This window comes from Erpetoichthys calabaricus, chromosome 11, assembly GCF_900747795.2.
Source record: "Erpetoichthys calabaricus chromosome 11, fErpCal1.3, whole genome shotgun sequence".
Lineage (NCBI taxonomy): Eukaryota > Metazoa > Chordata > Cladistia > Polypteriformes > Polypteridae > Erpetoichthys > Erpetoichthys calabaricus.
Window position 1 is genome coordinate 143,505,230 of NC_041404.2, and position 19,019 is coordinate 143,524,248.

The 19,019-nt window shown below is 39.7% G+C and overlaps 1 protein-coding gene across 1 annotated transcript in view; it reads right to left on the reverse strand.

Annotated features, from left to right (window-relative positions):
• Positions 1-18,059, reverse strand: part of usp42 (ubiquitin specific peptidase 42) — a 34,770-nt gene extending 16,711 nt beyond the window's left edge. Inside the window, 10 exon segments of the mRNA XM_051933669.1 lie at positions 76-158; positions 3,034-3,104; positions 4,044-4,104; positions 10,209-10,312; positions 10,772-10,882; positions 11,349-11,556; positions 12,062-12,328; positions 12,439-12,604; positions 14,489-14,628; positions 17,312-18,059. Coding sequence (XP_051789629.1) covers positions 76-158; positions 3,034-3,104; positions 4,044-4,104; positions 10,209-10,312; positions 10,772-10,882; positions 11,349-11,556; positions 12,062-12,319 — 896 coding nt within the window. The 5' untranslated portion in view covers positions 12,320-12,328; positions 12,439-12,604; positions 14,489-14,628; positions 17,312-18,059.
• Positions 18,060-19,019: the final 960 nt, after the last annotated feature.

Genomic DNA, 19,019 nt, shown 5'->3' on the forward strand with positions numbered 1-19,019 from the left:
ATTCCAGTGTGTTTCAGAGATGACGTTTGCTAACTCACACCCCAGACACTTCCTCTGGGTGAGCAGATGACTTACCTGGAGCACTTGTAAGCATTGTCTCCATCAAGCTGTTCAGGATAGACAAACTCTTCAAAGGCTTTCATTATACTTTGAGCAGACTGTCAGATCAAGAAATAAATCATTAGGGCAACATGTCATGGAAATTACATATAAATATGTATACTCTCATATATATTATAGCTATTACAGAAAAAAACATTTTTTCCTGTCTAACCCCAAAGATGGCATAGGCTTGACCAAATGATAACTTGTTTACTTCAAGTTTCTTACTTTCACAGTCTATAGGATGATTAACTTGTTATCTGCCTGTTGTTTCTTATCTATGCCTATATAAACTTAGGACAATTTTTGCCTGGTCAGAGTGGCTCAAGTAGAATTCACTTGCCAATCTCCCATGGATCTGCTGAATTAAAATGTATCATATATTTATATATTGAACCCTTGGCAGAGTGACTTTAGAACACTTATTTAAAAGAAACACATGACAGCATGTCTTAATGTCGAAATCTGATGATACTGGTCTAATTTTTGGACCACCTTAGCTTATAACATAGGCTCTCTGTGCTCTGCAGGATACAGTCCACTGGAAACCAAGCTTGCTTAGGTCTCTGCTTTGCACAAATACCCTGACATTGCTACGGGCTGGTGACAAAGATCTCTGTTGATTAGGTTAATGTTTATGTAAACAAGACTGTAGTCTAGATAGACCAATATTCAGTGTTATTTGTCAGATAAGTGCACATCCTCTATCCCAATATTTGTGCATGTGTGTGAGTGTATATACAGTACTGTGTAAAAGTTTTAGGCAGGTGTGAAAAAATGCTGTAAACAAAGAATGTTTTCAAAAATGGAAGTGTTAATCATTTATTTTCATCAATCAACAAAATGCAGTGAATGAACAAAAGAGAAATCTAAATCAAATCAATATTTGGTGTGACTGCCCTTTGCCTTCAAAACAGCATCAGTTCTTCTAGGTACACTTGCACACAGTTTTTGAAGGAAACTCGGCTGGTAGGTTGTTCCAAACATCTTGGAGAACTAAACACAGATCTTCTGTGGATGTCGGCTTCTTCACATCCTTCTGTCTCTTCATGTAATCCCAGGCACACTCGATGATGTTGAGATCAGGGCTCTGTGGGGGCCATACCATCACTTCCAGGACTTCTTGTTCTTCTTTACACTGAAGATAGTTCTTAATGACTTTGGCTGTATGTTTGGGGTCGTTGTCCTGTTGCAGAATAATTTTGGGGCCAATCATATGCCTCCCTGATGGTATTGCATGATGGATAAGTATCTGCCTGTATTTCTCAGCATTGAGAACACCATTAATCCTGACCAAATATCCAACTCCATTTGCAGAAATGCAGCCCCAAACGTTCAAAGAACCTCCCCCATGCTTCACTGTTGCCTGCAGACACTCATTATTGTACCGCTCTCCAGCCCTTCGACGAACAAACTGCCTTCTGCTACAGCCAAATATTTCAAATTTTGACTTATCAGTCCAGAGCACCTGCTGCCATTTTTCTGCACCCCAGTTTCTATGTTTTCATGCATACTTGAGTCGCTGGCCTTGTTTCCACGTCGGAGGTATGGCTTTTTGGCTGCAACTCTTCCATGAAGACCACTTCTGGCCAGACTTCTCCGGACAGTAGATGGGTGTACCTGGGTCCCACTGGTTTCTGCCAGTTCTGAGTTGATGGCACTGCTGGACATCTTCCGATTTTGAAGGGTAATAAGCTTGATGTGTCTTTCATCTGCTGCACTACGTTTCCTTGGCTGACCACTGCGTCTACAAACCTCCATGTTGCCCGTTTCTTTGTGCTTCTTCAAAAGAGCTTGAACAGCACATCTTGAAACCCCAGTCTGCTTTGAAATCTTTGTCTGGAAGAGACCTTGCTGATGCAGTAGAACTACCTTGTGCCTTGTTGCTGTGCTCAATCTTGCCGTGACATGAAACTGTCTTCCACAACCTCACCTTGGTAGCAGAGTTTGGCTGTTTCTCACCCAGTTTGAAGCCTCCTACACAGCTGTTTCTGTTTCAGTTAATGACTGTGTTTCAACCTACGTGTGACATTGATGATCATTAGCACCTGTTTGGTAGAATTGGTTGATCAGACACCTGACTAGAATCCTACAAAATCCCTGACTTTGTGCAAGTGGACCTGTAAGAATTGATGCTGGTTTGAAGGCAAAAAGGTAGTAACACCAAATATTGATTTAATTTAGATTTTTCTTTTGTTGCTCACTTTGCATTTTGTAAACTGATAACAGTAAACAATCATTATTTATATTTCTGAAAGCATTCTTTGTTTACAGCATTTTTTCACACCTGCCTAAAACTTTTGCACAGTACTGTATATATATACACACACACACACACACACACATACACACACACTAGCCATCCCCCGCAGTTCCATCTGTGTAGTAGTGAAATAGGACAGTGAGCAGGACCCCGCCCGGCTCCCCACTTCGCTCCCCACTCCTGATGTCAGGCTTCCTCCTCCCCTTGGCCCCCACCCTCTGTCTCAGATTAGCTTGAATGTATCGCTCCTGCAGCCAACTATGATTCTTAGCATAATGAGAGAAGACACAAAATCAACCAGAATGTTCAAGCAAGTTATAGAAAAAAAATGCAATCTAATATCTGTTTATACAGTCATGGCCGAAATTATCGGCACCCCTGGAATTTTCCCAGAAAATGCACCATTTCTCCCAATGAAACGCTGAAATGAAACATTATGGCAGGAGAGCCAGGAGGACCCCACTGCTGACACAGAAACATAAAAAGCCAGACTGGAGTTTGCCAAAACATTTGTAATTGCAACAATTCTCTGGAGAAATGGTGCATTTTCAAGGAAAATTCCAGTGGTGCCGATAATTTCGGCCAATGACTGTGTATGTGTATGTATGTGTGTGTGTGTGTGTGTATATATATATATGTATGGAAACTGTCAGAGGAAGAACACTCACCTTAAGCTCCAGGGCAATGTCCAGGTAAGGCTCAAATGTATCTGACACTGCTTTGCAATTCATGCATTTAACTGGAAATAAAGAGCAAGGAAAGATCAGTATATTTATTAATGAAAAAACAACCTACCTACTAGAAATAAAGGAAAGCTCACAGACAGAGCCCCACCTACAAATTTTAACTATGCTAAATACAGAGGATAGTGTATCAGTAATAATATACCCGATTATGTATAGAGCTCTTCACTGAGGACTGACAGAGTGCTGTGCAATCCATCTAATGCAAAACTAAATACAAAAATGAATGCAAAAAATTTGCAAATTACAAACATACATCTTCAGCTAAAATTTTTGTTACTATCAAGAAACAAAAATGAAAGCATAATTTATTTAACTCGGCTCTAGAGCCCCATGATCATGTTAATTATCCCTTAAATTACTGAAATTAGTTAGCAGAATTTTAATCTTGGTAAAAGAACGGGGGTTTACGGAAATTTCGCCTCCTAACATTTCGCCTTCATTGATATTTCTCCCACACCCAGACGTTTTGAGTGTTGGAAATTTCTAGAAAAATAAAGTGAATAATCGTCTCAACGTTTAAAACTGACTTTCCTAATTTAAAACTTTTATGTAGCAAAATGATAAAAAACGTAGCAATAGTGCATCATTCAAATGAAACGCTCTGTAAACATATATACATTTTTATTTCGATTAAATGAATCCAAACGATTTTACAGAAATTAATATCACATCCCGCTGCGATAAAAACATAGGTGAAACACAATTATGTACTAAATTAATATCTTTGTAATTTACCAGGGGCAAAATGTATTGGAGGCAAAATGTGGGGGGAAACTTATCCGGACACCAAGAACAGTGAGGCAGATTGTGGGCAGGCAAGATGAAGCGGGCTTTCATAGGGTTTCATTTAAGTTGGCACAACATTTCCATAATTCAATCCACAATTGTAACAAATCCTTTTATATAGCTTCAAATATAAAAAAAACACATACCCCTTGAGCGTAAGTATCCTCCAAAATAATTGATGAATTATTGTTGTTGTTTCAGGAGTGTCTATCCAACCTGCAATAAAAAAAGCAGAATTTTCATTTCTTGAAACAAATGTTTAGTCCCCTTCCGTCTGAACATTGCCAGTTGGGATGAAAGTAACAGTTTTATTTATAATTTGTTAATAAAGACTAATTGGAGGTATCAGACATACTGTAGTTTGCCCAAAATCTAAAGCTGCCTTTTAAAGTTTTACTGTTTTAAAAGCATGAACAACAAGGCCAATCAAATTAAAAATTTTGTAGCCTCCATAATTAGTCCTAACTAAAATCATTTTTGAGGGTAAACCTCAATCAGACATTAACATTTTGTACAGGTCATTAGCTGTCACTTACACTGCCATGGACAATGTCCTCAGGAAAGCTTCTTGCACATAGAAATGAAATCAGATCAAGTGGATTTCTGACCTTGCTTTTTAGCAGACACTGGTATGTCTTGAACCTTAAATGGACAGGGAAACTGAAATTCTAACATATGAATGGTTTGATGCAGTGTGTTCATTCGACAAGTCTTGGCTTACTAGTAAGCCAGCTAAAAATGGACAGTTCTTTCCAACATACCACAACGCCTTTTGCTCATAAAGGTCAAAGCTGACTGACGAGCATAGGAGAAGTTTTGCAGCAGGTTCACACCACTTAAGAAACTGGACATTCTGTTTCAAATTCATCTCTGATCCGTATTTAGAGCCAGCTGAAGTCGGATTTAAAGACATTGAGACATTGAGGAGCAGAGCAAGTGATCCCAAACCCAATGGATTTGACCATGAGCTGGACCAGAAGCCATTCCACATCCTTTCTAAAAAGCACCAAGACTATTCTGTATGTTTCAAAGCTGCTACTGTACATTTGAGCATGTGCTCTCCATAACAACTTACAAACGAGAGCACATTACATACATTACTAAGGCTCAACACCGTTTAATGGAGTAAACATTCTAGCAGCTGTTGCTAGAACTAGTCATATAGTTTTTAGCAGTTTTCATTGTGCAAAACTCAAAGAACAATGTAAGCAATTTCTCCAAGGCAGGAATACCATCGTTGAACAGTATTCCAGCCCATCGCTGGGGCCCACTTGCACACAAACCCATAGCTACACTAGCATGTGGTCAAATTCAAATCACCAATTACCATATATACTCGCGTATACGTCAGGTCTTGAAATCCGAAAAAATTGATCATAAAATCTGACCCCAACTTATACGCCCGTTCAAAAATGCGACACCTAATTTTTAATTTTTTTCTTACATCTTTTTGCCTCCTCCAATCTCGCACCAGTTTCTCAGACGTATCGAATTTTGTTGCAGCAGCGCATTTACCAATTTCTTTCACAACTTCAACGACGTTTAATTTAAAACCAGCTTCAAATTTTCTTCTGATCCAAACGTTCCTTCGTAGATAAGGGATGCTCTTATGATAAAGGTATATGAGGATAAATACAAGAAACACAAAACAGTGCCAAACGTTGCTTCGGAATAGTTGGGGTATTACCACGTGGTTACGTAGGCACAATACACAGAAAGAAAAAGGCCATGTGCACCGTGGTTACTCTCTCAGGTGGGCGATAGCATAGCATAATCTCTTGGTCCAATAGCGTGAATTTTCCACATTCGACTTATATGACTGACATTATAAAATACTGGAAATTATACAGTAAAATCAAATCCCGACTTATCCGCGGGACAACTTATCCACGAGTATATATGGTAACCAAATATGCCTGCCGTCAAGCCGAAATGGGAGAACTTGTATACTTGAAGAAAAACCAAAAGACACAAACAGAATGTGTGAACTCCACACAATGGCTGGGGACACAAGATTCAAACTCGATATTAGATCCATTAGGTGTTCACCAAGCTAATAAAAGGACACTAAAAAGTACCATAAATATTAGAACAATACTTAAATGGGCTGACTGGGCGGGGTTCTTGTTTGGGTAACCCATACCCTGTATTGCACATATTAGCTTCTTCAGCTTCTATCAAATAATAAAATCTATCTAAAGAACACAGCCAACTTGAACACACAGCAAGGATTTAAGGTTTATATGTAATCAAGTTCAAAGTATATGAATAATCCAAGATGGGAAAACTTGAAGCAACAAACATAAGCTTTAATGTACTTCAACTGGAAATGAAGATTGGCTAGACTGGAAAATGTTCAATAGTGCCCACAGAGAATCAAAGCTTTTACGCACTTCATGCACATTTGCTTTGAGTGTGCATGCAATCAATAAATCCTCAATAACACCAGTTTAAAAAGAGAAGCTGAAACTGCTCTGACATTTCACTTTCGATTTTTAATAACATTAATAAGCTCCAAAAGAACCCGCAGAAAGGAATTGTCAGTGCTCTAGCCAGTTAAAAGACAACATTAAGTAAAGGCAAATATTAACTTAAGAGTGGGACAGAACACAGTCACCTACAAAGTAGGCCCCGTTTCAGATCCAAATTCCCGTGCAAGGTTCACACAAACCACATTAGGTAAGACGCGTGTATATCTTCAAAAAATAAAGACCTCATATCTAATCAGATGATAGGGCAGATGTAAAACACACACAGGCCTTGTAATATGGTCATGTGTAGCACGTGGTTAACTTTATACTCAAAACTGTAAATTTAACATAACATTCTCATCTCGCTGTTATAATAAAAAAATCTTGGGACGAGACGTGATCTTCTCAGAAAGACACTTTGACGTCCCGCGAGACTAGACTTTACAACCTTTGGAAACAAGACCTGTGAGACGGTCACTTTTGTACGTCACACCCTACTTACAATTTAAAACAAGATCACGGACATCTAACCTCTCAGTTGTTGGAATGCTTTTGGCAGACACACTTCATGTGCTCCCAGCACTTAAAAATGTTATACGTTCTAGACGGCACGTCAACGACAAAGCAAAGAACAAAGAGCAGCTATGTGCAAATTCAGAAAATAAGGAAAGTAATAATCAGCCCGGACCAAGTGGAACTGAAAACCTCGTAGGTCCAATCAGGGTCAGAAATAAAAGACGTTCAAAAACATTGGCGCAATATATATATGCAGAGCAGGTTAGAGATTATGAAAACAGTAGAATTCGAAAAGCTCAAAAAAAAAAAAAAAAAAAACACCTTGGTGCAATACACATGCAGAGCAAGTTACAGATTATGAGAGTAGTAAAATTCAAAAGAATCAAAAAAAAAAAAAAAAAAAAAAAAAAGAAGATCACATTAGCACAAACAAAAATTATTACTCGGTGAAATAACGGCACAGCAAAAAGAGATTGAATATATAGACAAAAGTGATATGTAAGAAGTATGTAAATATTGTAAGGCTTTAAAGTTGAAGTCGGAGACGTGTAGATCGTCTAATTCGTGTTGACATCAGGGGAAAGTAGTGTTGCCTACCAATGAAGAGGCATATCCACAAGAATTAAAAGATTTGTTGTTTGGTGAAAGTGAAATCCACAAACACTACAGCCAAAAAATCAGAGTACAATAATGTTTTCGGCTCGCATCATTCAATGCTTAGAATGTAGATTTACACAATAATGGACCATACGCTATGAGAAATTGAGGTCCTGCAACAATTAAAGCTACGACAAGTTTAATTTTGAAGAAACCACAATTCGGTCGGGTGTATATTTATGATCATGGAGAAGCGATGCAACATAGAATCGAAAGAGTATGTAACAATTCCCATGAAAATAACAATCTCTTTAAATTGTATATCCAGATAACCAAACCTGGAGGTGGGTGAGCAGGGGGCAGAGCCCCCTAGTCAGAATAAAAAAAACGAACATGAAGACTATATAAAATGATTGCTATGATTTTCACAGCTTGGCTTAGAATCAAAGGAAACGATATCTTGAAAACTACGGCTGCATGTACTTCAAAAGAGAAACTTTTAAGGGAGGTCAGACCAGAAACTAAAACTTGTAAGCAAATGTGACTTCGGCAGACCAGTTTAAGACAAGCATTAATTGATTAATGGTTATAAAACAAAATACAAAAATGCTGTATCCTCCTTAATAAAAGGGTAATTGTGATTGTGTGTCTGTCTTTACGTCTGTTTAATTGCTATGTTTCTGTCATTCCAAAGGGGGCTGTGGAGTCAGAGTCTGAAGCAATTATTAGTTTATTGCAATTGGTAAAAATGTACCAACTACAACTATATGTAAATTGTAACAGAATGTGTTAAAACTTCTGATTTCACTAATTACATTTAACTATTTATCTTATGGTTTTTTGGCAGAAACATAGCCTCTTTTTTAATTTTTCAAGCATTACTTAAAATATATATATATATATATATATATATATATATATATATAAAGCTACAGCTGCATTGCTGCAATTCCAAATTTTAACAAGTTAAGAGTACTAAAAAAAATTGCCTGATGATTCACAATGAAAGTGATGAGAAACCTTGTATTTTTTATGCTTTCAATCAAAGTCGTTAAATATATTAATCTACTTAAAAAAAACAGAAGCGTTGTGTTCAGAGTCAGTGGCACCATAAATTGAGAAGTCAGAGTTGAAGTCAATGTTTTTGTGTACCAACTGCACAAATATTTTTAGTAATAAAATGCTTTACATGTGTCATTCCAACAGATGGCACATCACAAAGGTTAACACTGCTTTTACGAATCCCATACCAAATAGCATACAACACAGACATATGCATTACATGGAGCACTGCAAAGATTGATGCTGAGGCCTAAGTTGATTACTTAGATTTCAACTCATCTTACATGAGTAGCACAGCTAGTAAGAGAATATAAAATCTTACTGGCTTATATATTTTTAAAACTATATCATCATAATGTGTTAATAGATATACAATACTGTTTATTTACTTTTATTCATTTGGAAATATTTTAGTAAGGACAAAAAAATGCATGATAAATAAACATATACAAATGGAACAAAGTTAAATATTCCACCATTGGCTGCAGTAGTTCGCCGTTAACTTGCAACAAAGAAAAAAAAATTATTGAGAATCTTAACAAGCAAGACATCTGAAATAAGAACAAATATTTAAGGATTGTGTGTTCAAAGTCATGACTGTTTAAATATTATTAAAATCCACACTTCTGCTCAGTTTTTACAGAGAGTTAGATGAGGACATCTAAATTACAAGGTTAAAAAAATAATTACTGGCAAAAACCAACTTAAAAATAAGAAAGAGAATGTAAGGCTGAATGGATGTTCAAAGTCATGATTATTTACATATCGTTAAAATCCACACTTCTGTTAATTCTTTACAGAGTGCTAAAAGAAGACATTTAGTTACAAGGTAAAATTAAATTACTGGCAGACAACAACCGTTAATTAAATCAATGTGTACAACCAAAGAAATCAAAACTGACAGCTCCACTGCAGAAGGTGAGTTAAGTGTTAATCAATGTGTACAACCAAAGAAATCAAAACTGACAGCTCCACTGCAGAAGGTGAGTTAAGTGTTACTTTTACTGATAACTGTGTAGAAGCAACACTCAGGAGGAAATGCATGAGACCCTGCATTAAGTAACCAGCATTACATGACATAGGACTTTGTAAGTGTGGACTTTCACATGTCAGTGTAGACAGAGGTGCAACGTAGCCCTGCTGCCTCTCATAAAAATGATCACACATCCCACGTGGGAAGCATAGAGATAAAAACGCCATGTAAATATAAAGAATTATTATTGTATAGCCAAAATATTTATTTCAAAAGGGAGACAAATGTTATTGCTAATATTGTGCACTTTTTTGATTTTATGCACTTTGAGATGTGCCTGGGTCAGATCTGAGCAAAATGTTTATTTATTTATTTTTTTTTTCAAAAGTGGAAATAAAGTACTGCTATTACCACAGATTCTGTTCAGTTATAGCTATTTATTGTTTTTTTTTATACACTTTTTGATGCGCCTGTGTCAGATGTGACCAGCTTTAAAAGGGAAACAATAACTAAACATTACTTGTTTTTCAATGCATTCATTTGCGTTGGTTTAAAATTTGTTATTACCTGCTGCTTACCAGCCGCTGAAAATGTCTGGCCCAGCTGAAGCTTAGTTTGAAAATCTGTCCCAACTGAATTTGTAATTGAACAGCCCTGCCCTAAAATGCATTATACGTCAAGAGTAATTATACTTACTCTATTGAGGGCAAACAATTTTTTTGCATTGCATCCACAATATAGCGGAGAAATTCATGAGCATCTTCTTGAGCACCAAAGTGAAAATGTTTTGTAATACCTGAAAATTAAATAAATTCCAAATAAGTCACACTGCCACTTTAAGCTGCAAAAGGACAACAGTAATAAATGCCATTTTATTATTTTTAACTATTATAGCAAAAAACACTTTATCCTATCAGCACTTTCTATATAGGATGGTCTCTAAGGGTGCTTTGTAGGTACAGTATATTTCAATTGTAACCATACTGTACTTTTAAACAATGTTAATACACACAGGTTAAGTGACATCCTCTGGGTATCAAAACTAATTTCCTAACTGGGAACACACAATTGTTCCTCAAGAAATATTTAATCAAAGAACAGATATTAAAAATAAATCATTTTAAATTAATTACTAAAGAAGGTTAATCAGAATGCATGGTAAAGGTGGTGTGGTTAAGTGATTGCAGGTAATGAAGCAAAAAAATGATAAAAAAAAAAAGAGAGAGAGAGATCAACACTTTTGCGTAACACTCACGTTTTAAATCGTCAACAATGTCCTGGGGATTAACAACATTACCAGAGTTAGCAAAGATCTCAACTGTGTGTTTTTGCATCCTGCACATCATGCAGATTCCAGATTCATGACCTTCAAAAGAGCATCAAAAGAGATTTTCTTCAGGGTATGTAAACAAACTAAGCCTAACAACTTTAAAAGCAGCTGCTCCACTTTGAATATTCTTCTAAAACAAAATGTTATAGTTTGGCTCTGAGATTTTAATACTTTAAGACATCAAAGTAACCGGAGACTTGGATCTTGTTTTCTAAATATGCCAAGATTCAAATGCTCAATTATCATTCATTTGCAGAAAGACAAAAAGACGCCAATAGAGACAAAAAGATTTACAAAATAGACTGGAATTTTAGCTGTCTAGAGTTGTATGATTTACATCATACTACTTTATAAATGTAAAACTGTAATAAAACTGTAAAAGCCCCTTCTTAAAAGTTAGAAGCACAGGTATAAAATGATAAATGATTTAGGCAGAGACTAAAATAAGAAATTTACTTTCGTTCATAACAAGAGAGGTGGGTGTCTCAGTGCTCACACTTACATGTCCTAGAATGCTCCCTTGACAACAAGTAGTTCGTAAGAGGGGCTGTATAAGCGAGACACTGCAGGGCTGCATTTAGGAAACAGGTATTGCCAATGTTGTCGAGGCCTGCTCCCACTCGGTGTACCTGCTTCCATTTCAAGACCACCTTCTCAGGTGGGTAGAGAACTAGTTTGGGAGAACTGATTCCATCCCCCATTGTCCAGACCTGCAAAAATATATATCGTTACAACTGTGGTTCACTTCCCCCATCTTCTTTTTTTAACAGTTTTGTTATGCCTCCAATGATGGTAAGGAGAACTCTGAACTACCAACTGTCATTAAATAAAAAATAGATGATTCCCTTCTGTCCTACTAACACTTAAAATCTAAAGCACACCTAATGAAAAATCAAATGAATTTTAGAAAGGAACAAATGTACATGTACATGTGCATATTCCTTATGCATTCCAACTTCTACTGGTCTAAATCTTGAAATAGACTAGCATGACAGACACTAACCATTAAGAATTGCCAGTTTGCCATTAATAATGTGCAAACATACTTCTGTGCTTGCAGATCAATAAACATTTAGTATCTGTGTCTGCTTGCAATTGATTAACATGATTCAGCCATCACAGAAGTTTACTGCACAGCCCGGGCTCAAATTAAACTTGAATTCCAATAAATACATAAAATCCTCCCCAATACTACTGTCTACATTTAAAACTTACCTTGATCCTTATGGATGCTTGAGTACACAGCGGCTCCAGGAATTGGTCCAGCAGATGTAGGTCTGCAAGTGGGAACTTCTGAAGCAGAGGATGCAGTTTCCCCAGCTCACAGACATTGAAGTCATTGCTCCAGAGGCAGGGGGGACAGGGAGTCTGTGGGCCTGACAGCCCGTTTTGGTAAAACTGACAATAACGGCCGTGCTGAGACTGGTCAGACTCTAAGTCGGCAGTCTCATCCGCTTTGTCAATGATCGTCATTTTTCATTTCTTACAAGGAAAAAGAAGCAAAAAGAGAGCAGATGTGACAAAAATTTCGGAGCTAATCATTCACACCGCAGTCATTAAGAACATCACAATAGTCCCTGGTTAAGGCATACCTACTGAGTTTGGTAATAATGCTAAGGATGCCATGAGATCCCGGGATTCAGGCCCTCTTGCTGGGGGACTCTGCAAAGATGCCAAGGAAAGGGGTTCCCAGAATCTATATCCTCATGCTGGCTTCTGTGTGGATGTCACGTGTACCCCAGGCCGTCCTACTGAGGTCTGCAACAATGCCATATGGGTAGTTCAATATCTAAAAGCATGCTCCCTCTTTTTCTTTAAGAGCACATTTATAAAAATCACAATTATAAGATTTGAGCTAAACAAATGCTTAATTGTTGACATATAAAATGACATTAATTAAACAAAAGAAGTATTCATTTGGACTCATAAAGTTTTCCTTTGAGTTACTAAAAAGCTATATTTAAAATAAGTAGTTTTTTTTTTTATTAGCATGTTTTATGTTTACCAGGGATACTTAATGAAACAAAGGGACTGCAACCCACTATTTATACAATTTATTAAGAACAAATATCAGTAAATGTAATAAGACATTGTTTGTATGGGGGTGGAGTGATAAATCAAAAGAACACACAACATTACATTTTAAAGGAATACTCTGCCTAAAATCTTATTTTTGTATATGTCACTTATCCCATATAGTTTGTAGTGATGGCTGAGAAATTTTTTTATGCTCACGTTATGCAGAACGGACATAAAAAAATTCTTATGCCACAGGGGCCTATTATGACCAGCACTGGAACACAGCAAACAATATCAAAACTGAAATTAGTTGTATGATCACAATGTCCCAAACACAAGTATTTTAATAAAATATTGTTAAATACCACTTACAGAAAACACTTTCGTAAACGAAAACGGAATGCATTTATTTGCACCCCAGCACTTCAATTGAAGGCTTGCCTCCTCGCCTCACCCAATGGTCAGAGGTCCAGTCCACCAACAGCTAGTTCATTGGCTAACACTGCATGTATCATGATATTAACAAAAAGTTTGCAAAGAGAGAAAAGTAAAACTAAAAGTAAACGAAAAGCAAAAGAAGACATCATCAGAAGAGAATCTACCTCGTACTTGTGTGTATCCGAGGTGCTTCCTAAGCAGATGGTCAATTCACCCGTACAATTTCATAGACTTCCTTCCATTAAATAATCCTGAGGTACTCCTGTTATGGCTCACTGCTACAAATATATCTCTAATGGCAGTTCATGGGAGTGTTTTCCAGAAGTGGTTCGTTTAACAATATTTTAGTAAATATACATGTGTTTGGGACACTGTCAGGTTGTCCAGTTGTGTGCACAAATGTAGATACACACAATTAACGTGAGCCCTTTTCCTGAACTTTTTGAAAATGTTAGCAATTTTCCAGCATGGTTGTCACAGATGCCAATTCTATTATTCTGCATGAAAATATGAGAGCAAAAACGTTCCTCAGTTATCCATCACTGCAAACTACATGGGGTCCGTAATATATAAAAAATACAAATATTTTTGTATGGAGTAGTCTTTTAAATGTAGACTCCCCTATGTATGATCTGTATGCCCTTTTTACTCTGCAATGAATATTACTGAGTGGACAACTTCAGATCTGTTTTAATAAGAGAGGTTAGAGTTTCAAATAATGTAAACAGTAGTAACCAAACCTGCATTGTATTGCACTTATGAGGTGTTGCTAAATGTGTTTTTTCTTCTTACTACTTTATACATTAGTCTACCTGTGCATGCAATGTGTCTTGGACTAATCAAATAATTTTAAAAACCTTGATGTTGTACATGTATACATTTCTTTACTTTCAAACCAAAAGAACCCTCTAGGATTTTCAGAAAGCTAAACCGAACATAATCAAATCCACAAAAGCTATGGAAAAATTCAGAACTGTCAGAAACTGCAGATGCACAAAATCCCTACTGTTATAGTGGTGAATAGGTGGCAGTAGTGGCTGATGCCATAGAAAACGGAAAAAAATGAGATCCTTGTACTATAAAAACATGAACTGAAACAGTAACTGAAAACTGAGAACATCGCATTGTTTTCTGATTTACTGGTGGCAAACAACTAAATAACCAACAGCAAGAAATAATGCTTACCATTATGTGTGACTCGAAATGGCTTGAAATATCCACGATGCAGATCCTAATGGTTTCTATTATATGTAGTCTACAGCTGGTATCTGTAGTTTGCGTCAGATGTCCTCAACGAGTTCTGCTCTTGGTGTTGAATAAATAAACTGTACAAGAGGAAAACCCATGGCACCAAATGGTTAGCTGCCAATTTAACACAATTTTCACTTATGTAACTGTATCAATCAAGTCTTTATTTTAGATGAAATCTCACAAACCAGATCATCACAAAGTGCTTTGGACTTCGAACCCTTAGGATGTGTTCAAATCCTGCTATAGACATTGCGTGACCATCCAAAAGTCACTTCACCCACAAATCAAAAGCAACCAATTGTATCCCAACTATCGGAAGTTGCCTTAGAGATAGGAGTCAGCCATATAATAAGTATAAATAATAATAACTGGCATTAAATAATTTAAACACTTGACAAAGAATAACTGTTTCAGTTATGCTTAATCAAAAGGCAATTTTAGAGCTGCGTAAACATTCTAATAACATTTGGAAAGATGGCACTGCCCGAAAATCCCGAGTCCCTGCTTCTATACCTCCCATCCACCCACTTCTTTAACCCATTTAATCAGGGCAGGGTCACATGGCAGCTGGAGTCTATCCCAGTAAGAATAGGGTGCACAGCAGGAACACTGCCTGGAAAGGGTGCCAGTTTAGGAATGTCGGTTCACCTACCTTGAATATCTTTGGACTGTACCAGAACGACGCTTGTTGATAGCTCACTGATCGGGTATCTGTTGGTGTACTGGTCCTGTTCATTGTATATTAAATGCACGCATTTTGTGTTGAACCACAACAACTCTTGGTTTTATTAAATCACAAATTTTAAGATCTGTAAAGCTGTTTGTATTTTTAGTGTTAGTTTTCCAAAGTAAACTACGAAGAAAATCAAGAAAACCTGCCATCTTACTACTGTGGATGATTTTTCATTAGATTTGATTTAATTTTAAAATGTAAAATCTATTAATCCAAAGGGGAATTTCAGATAGGACTAGAATTTCAAAGGACAAATAATACAATCAGTCAATAAATAAATGTATATTATTTTGCGGGCGGCACGGTGGCGCAGTGGGTAGCGCTGCTGCCTCGCAGTTGGGAGACCTGGGGACCTGGGTTCACTTCCCGGGTCCTCCCTGCGTGGAGTTTGCTTGTTCTCCCTGTGTCTGCGTGGGTTTCCCTCCGGGCGCTCCGGTTTCCTCCCACAGTCCAAAGACATGCAGGTTAGGTGGATTGGTGATTCTAGATTGGCCCTAGTGTGTGCTTGGTGTGTGGGTGTGTTTGTGTGTGTCCTGCGGTGGGTTGGCACCCTGCCCGGGATTGGTTCCTGCCTTGTGCCCTGTGTTGGCTGGGATTGGCTCCAGCAGACCCCCGTGACCCTGTGTTCGGATTCAGCGGGTTGGAAAATGGATGGATGGATGGATATTATTTTGCAGAAACCGTAAAATGAACCTAAAGAGTATAAGCATTTAATTTGGAAAGTCGTAGGGGCAAGTTGTGGTAGGAGAAAGTCGTAGGGGCAAGTTGTGGTAGGAGAACACTAAATTGCCTGATTAAAGCCGGCAGAAAATATTCCCTGGAGTGCTTCTTTGTACACAGCAGAGGAATTAGCCCATAACTAAAACTGCATCAAGAAAGCGCCCCAGGAAGGGGATGGAAAAAATGTGTCTTGATGGCCTCCTGTTTTGCCACCATCCTCTTTTCTACAACAGCTTCCTGTGTGTCCAGGGTTAACCCTATGATGGAGCAGGCTTTCCTGATGCATTTGTTCAGGCAATGTGTGTCTTTTGGGCTCAAGATGCTTGCCGGGACACCACAGCGTTGAACGCTCTACTATCTAATACAGTCTGATAACATTTACAGCAGTTGGCTGCATACATTAAAAGACATGACCCCTCTGTGTCGTCAGATCAGTCCAGTGTCCCGTTTATGTGAACCCGCAGGTACTTGTAACACTCATATAGCACTCAGACTCATAACTTCTATTTTTAAAACGCCACATCAAATAAGCAGATAACAAATATGCAACTCTACTAATACGTGATACACGTTATCCTAAAAGTTCCAGATGATCACAATTTCTCTATTATAAAATCATCTTACAGTTAAGATTACTTTGTGGGTCCCATGCGTTCTTCATTACAGCAACGAAATAACACAAATTGCAAGATTACACTCTGCTCTGAATAATCATGTTGTGCTTGAACGCACAATAAACGAGGATATGTGAAAAATCAAAAACCAGTCTTTATTCATGCAAATTGAAGTGACGTCACGGCAGCTGTCAGACAGAATGTACGCCCACCAGTGGGGTGAATGGGCACGTGTGCTCGAAGGCAAAGGGCGGGGGTTCACCCCGACCCGCTCAAAAAGGTCCACTCGACTCGACCGGAGTGTAGAGCTAAGCGCCCTCGCGCCGTTAAGACTCGAAACAACGACTCCATAGCAACGCGAGGCGGTACGGGCCGGCCTCCACCGCCTCGGTGGAGGGAAAGCGCCCCCCTGCACCACGTCCCGCTGGTTCGGCCCCTAATAGTTCCCGCAGGGCGCGAAACGGAGCGCTAGGTAAGGCAAGCGGACTCGATGCGGCCAGCGAGGAGGCCAGTAGGCCCAAACGAGCCTCTAACGACCGGCTTCCGCCGGCTTTACAGCAGTGGGCGTCAAAAACGCAACCGGGAAAGGACATAAAGAAACCCAAACATCGCGTGCCGTCTGCAACGTTGTCTCTTCGCCCTGAATCAACAGCCTACTTAGCCCGCTCCCCTGCCTTGCCTTTCTCTTACCTGTTTGTTTTTGTTTGGTTTTATTGTACCACTATCAATCCATCGCTGTGCCGAGAGCGACCGGCGATGAACAATGACGTAGTTGCGAGAGAGTACATCCGGGTACTGTCGGGGTTAGCCCTCACGCGAGACCTTGCAGGAAGAGGTGGGGCGCCGGGACCCCGCCTTGCGCAGTAGGACGGTCACGCCCCTTCCGTGCCGGGTTAAGCCGCCGCCGGAGGGACTGAGCGTCGGCGCATCCGCCGGGTGATAGATAAAAATCATGGCGTCTCATATTTCACAGCTGGAGCGAGTGAGGAAGTTGATGCTCCTGGGTGACACCACTTAAACGCCCGGAGTATTTTGTTTCGTCCGTTGTCCACTTTTTTTTCCCTCCTCAATTAATGCTTATGGGGAGTGAAAAGAAAAAAAAGCTTTTTCTAGTGTGTTCGTGTACAGCTCCGCTTGCAGCAGATCTGGTGCGTTTACTTCCTCCTCCGTGGGCTGAGCTAGACAGGGTGAACAGTCTGGAACAGGAGCCAAAGACTCACAAAACTGGCACATATATCTGCAGCGCGAAAACCCTTTCCTAGGCAGCTTTCATGACATCTCGGTACCGTGAGAGTTTCCAAAACGTGCGCTTCCATACTGAAATGAGTCAGCGCACCGTCTTGATTTTGTCCGACAGAGTTTGTGCACAAGTGCGACTCCGTAAACCGCTCAGCTCTCCAATCATCGGCCAGCCGGCAAACTCTGGCCTTATGCTGCTTGGTGGGGAGATAAAGTTGAGGGAGCGTGGGCAAATAGTCGATATTTTCAAAAGCGTCACTTCATTGGCGAATGCTGTGGATCAAGTGCTCTGGACTCGATTCTCGCATTCGGACCTTGACGGTTGTTGGTTTTCCTCTCCCATGCTTGAAGACGCATTATTCGGTGTGTGTGTGTTTGTGCGTTCGTGGACATTCCAATGGATAAATTCCTTGCACACTTTCAACTGAAAACTGGATTAAGAAGGTTTAAAAATAGTATGGCCCAAGAGCCATTTTCGGCAACTGAGGGTCGGAACGCCAGAGTTCCAGCCTTTGGCCACCACCCATATTGCACTGCGCCCAACCCCTATAGCCTCTCTTGCAGGTGGTGGGTCCACAAGCAAGTGGAACCACGTTGCTCCTTCGGGCTGAGCCCCCGTGGTCAAAGGTCCAGCCACCAGGTGCTCGCCAGCGAGCCCCTCCCCCGGGCCTAGCTCCTGGGTGGGGCCCCGGGTACCCTTTCCCAGGCAAGGGAAACACCGATACTTGGTGTAAAGCCATATGGGGTCTCGGGATCAAGTTAGTGTGGATCTACACCTCAGACCCGTTTGCATTGGGAAGCCCTACCAGGAGCATGTAGCTCCCAACAACATAGCTCTGAGGATCACTAGACCACGCAAGCCCTTCTACCACGGCAAGGCCTTGATCCAAGAAGGGGTCAGTTGAGGTGGTTTGGGCATCTGGTCAGGATGCCCCCCAGATGCCTTCCTGGGGGAGGGGGGGTGTTCTGGGTATGTCCCACAGGACGAAGGCCATGGGGCAGACCCAGGACACACTGGAGGGATTATATCTCCCAGCTGGCCTGGGAACACCTCGGGGGAGGGGGGGGGGGTCCTCCCAGAGGAGGTGGCTGGGGAGAGGGAGGTCTGGGCTTCCCTGCTTAGGCTGCTGCCCCCCGCAACCCGACCTCGGATAAGTGG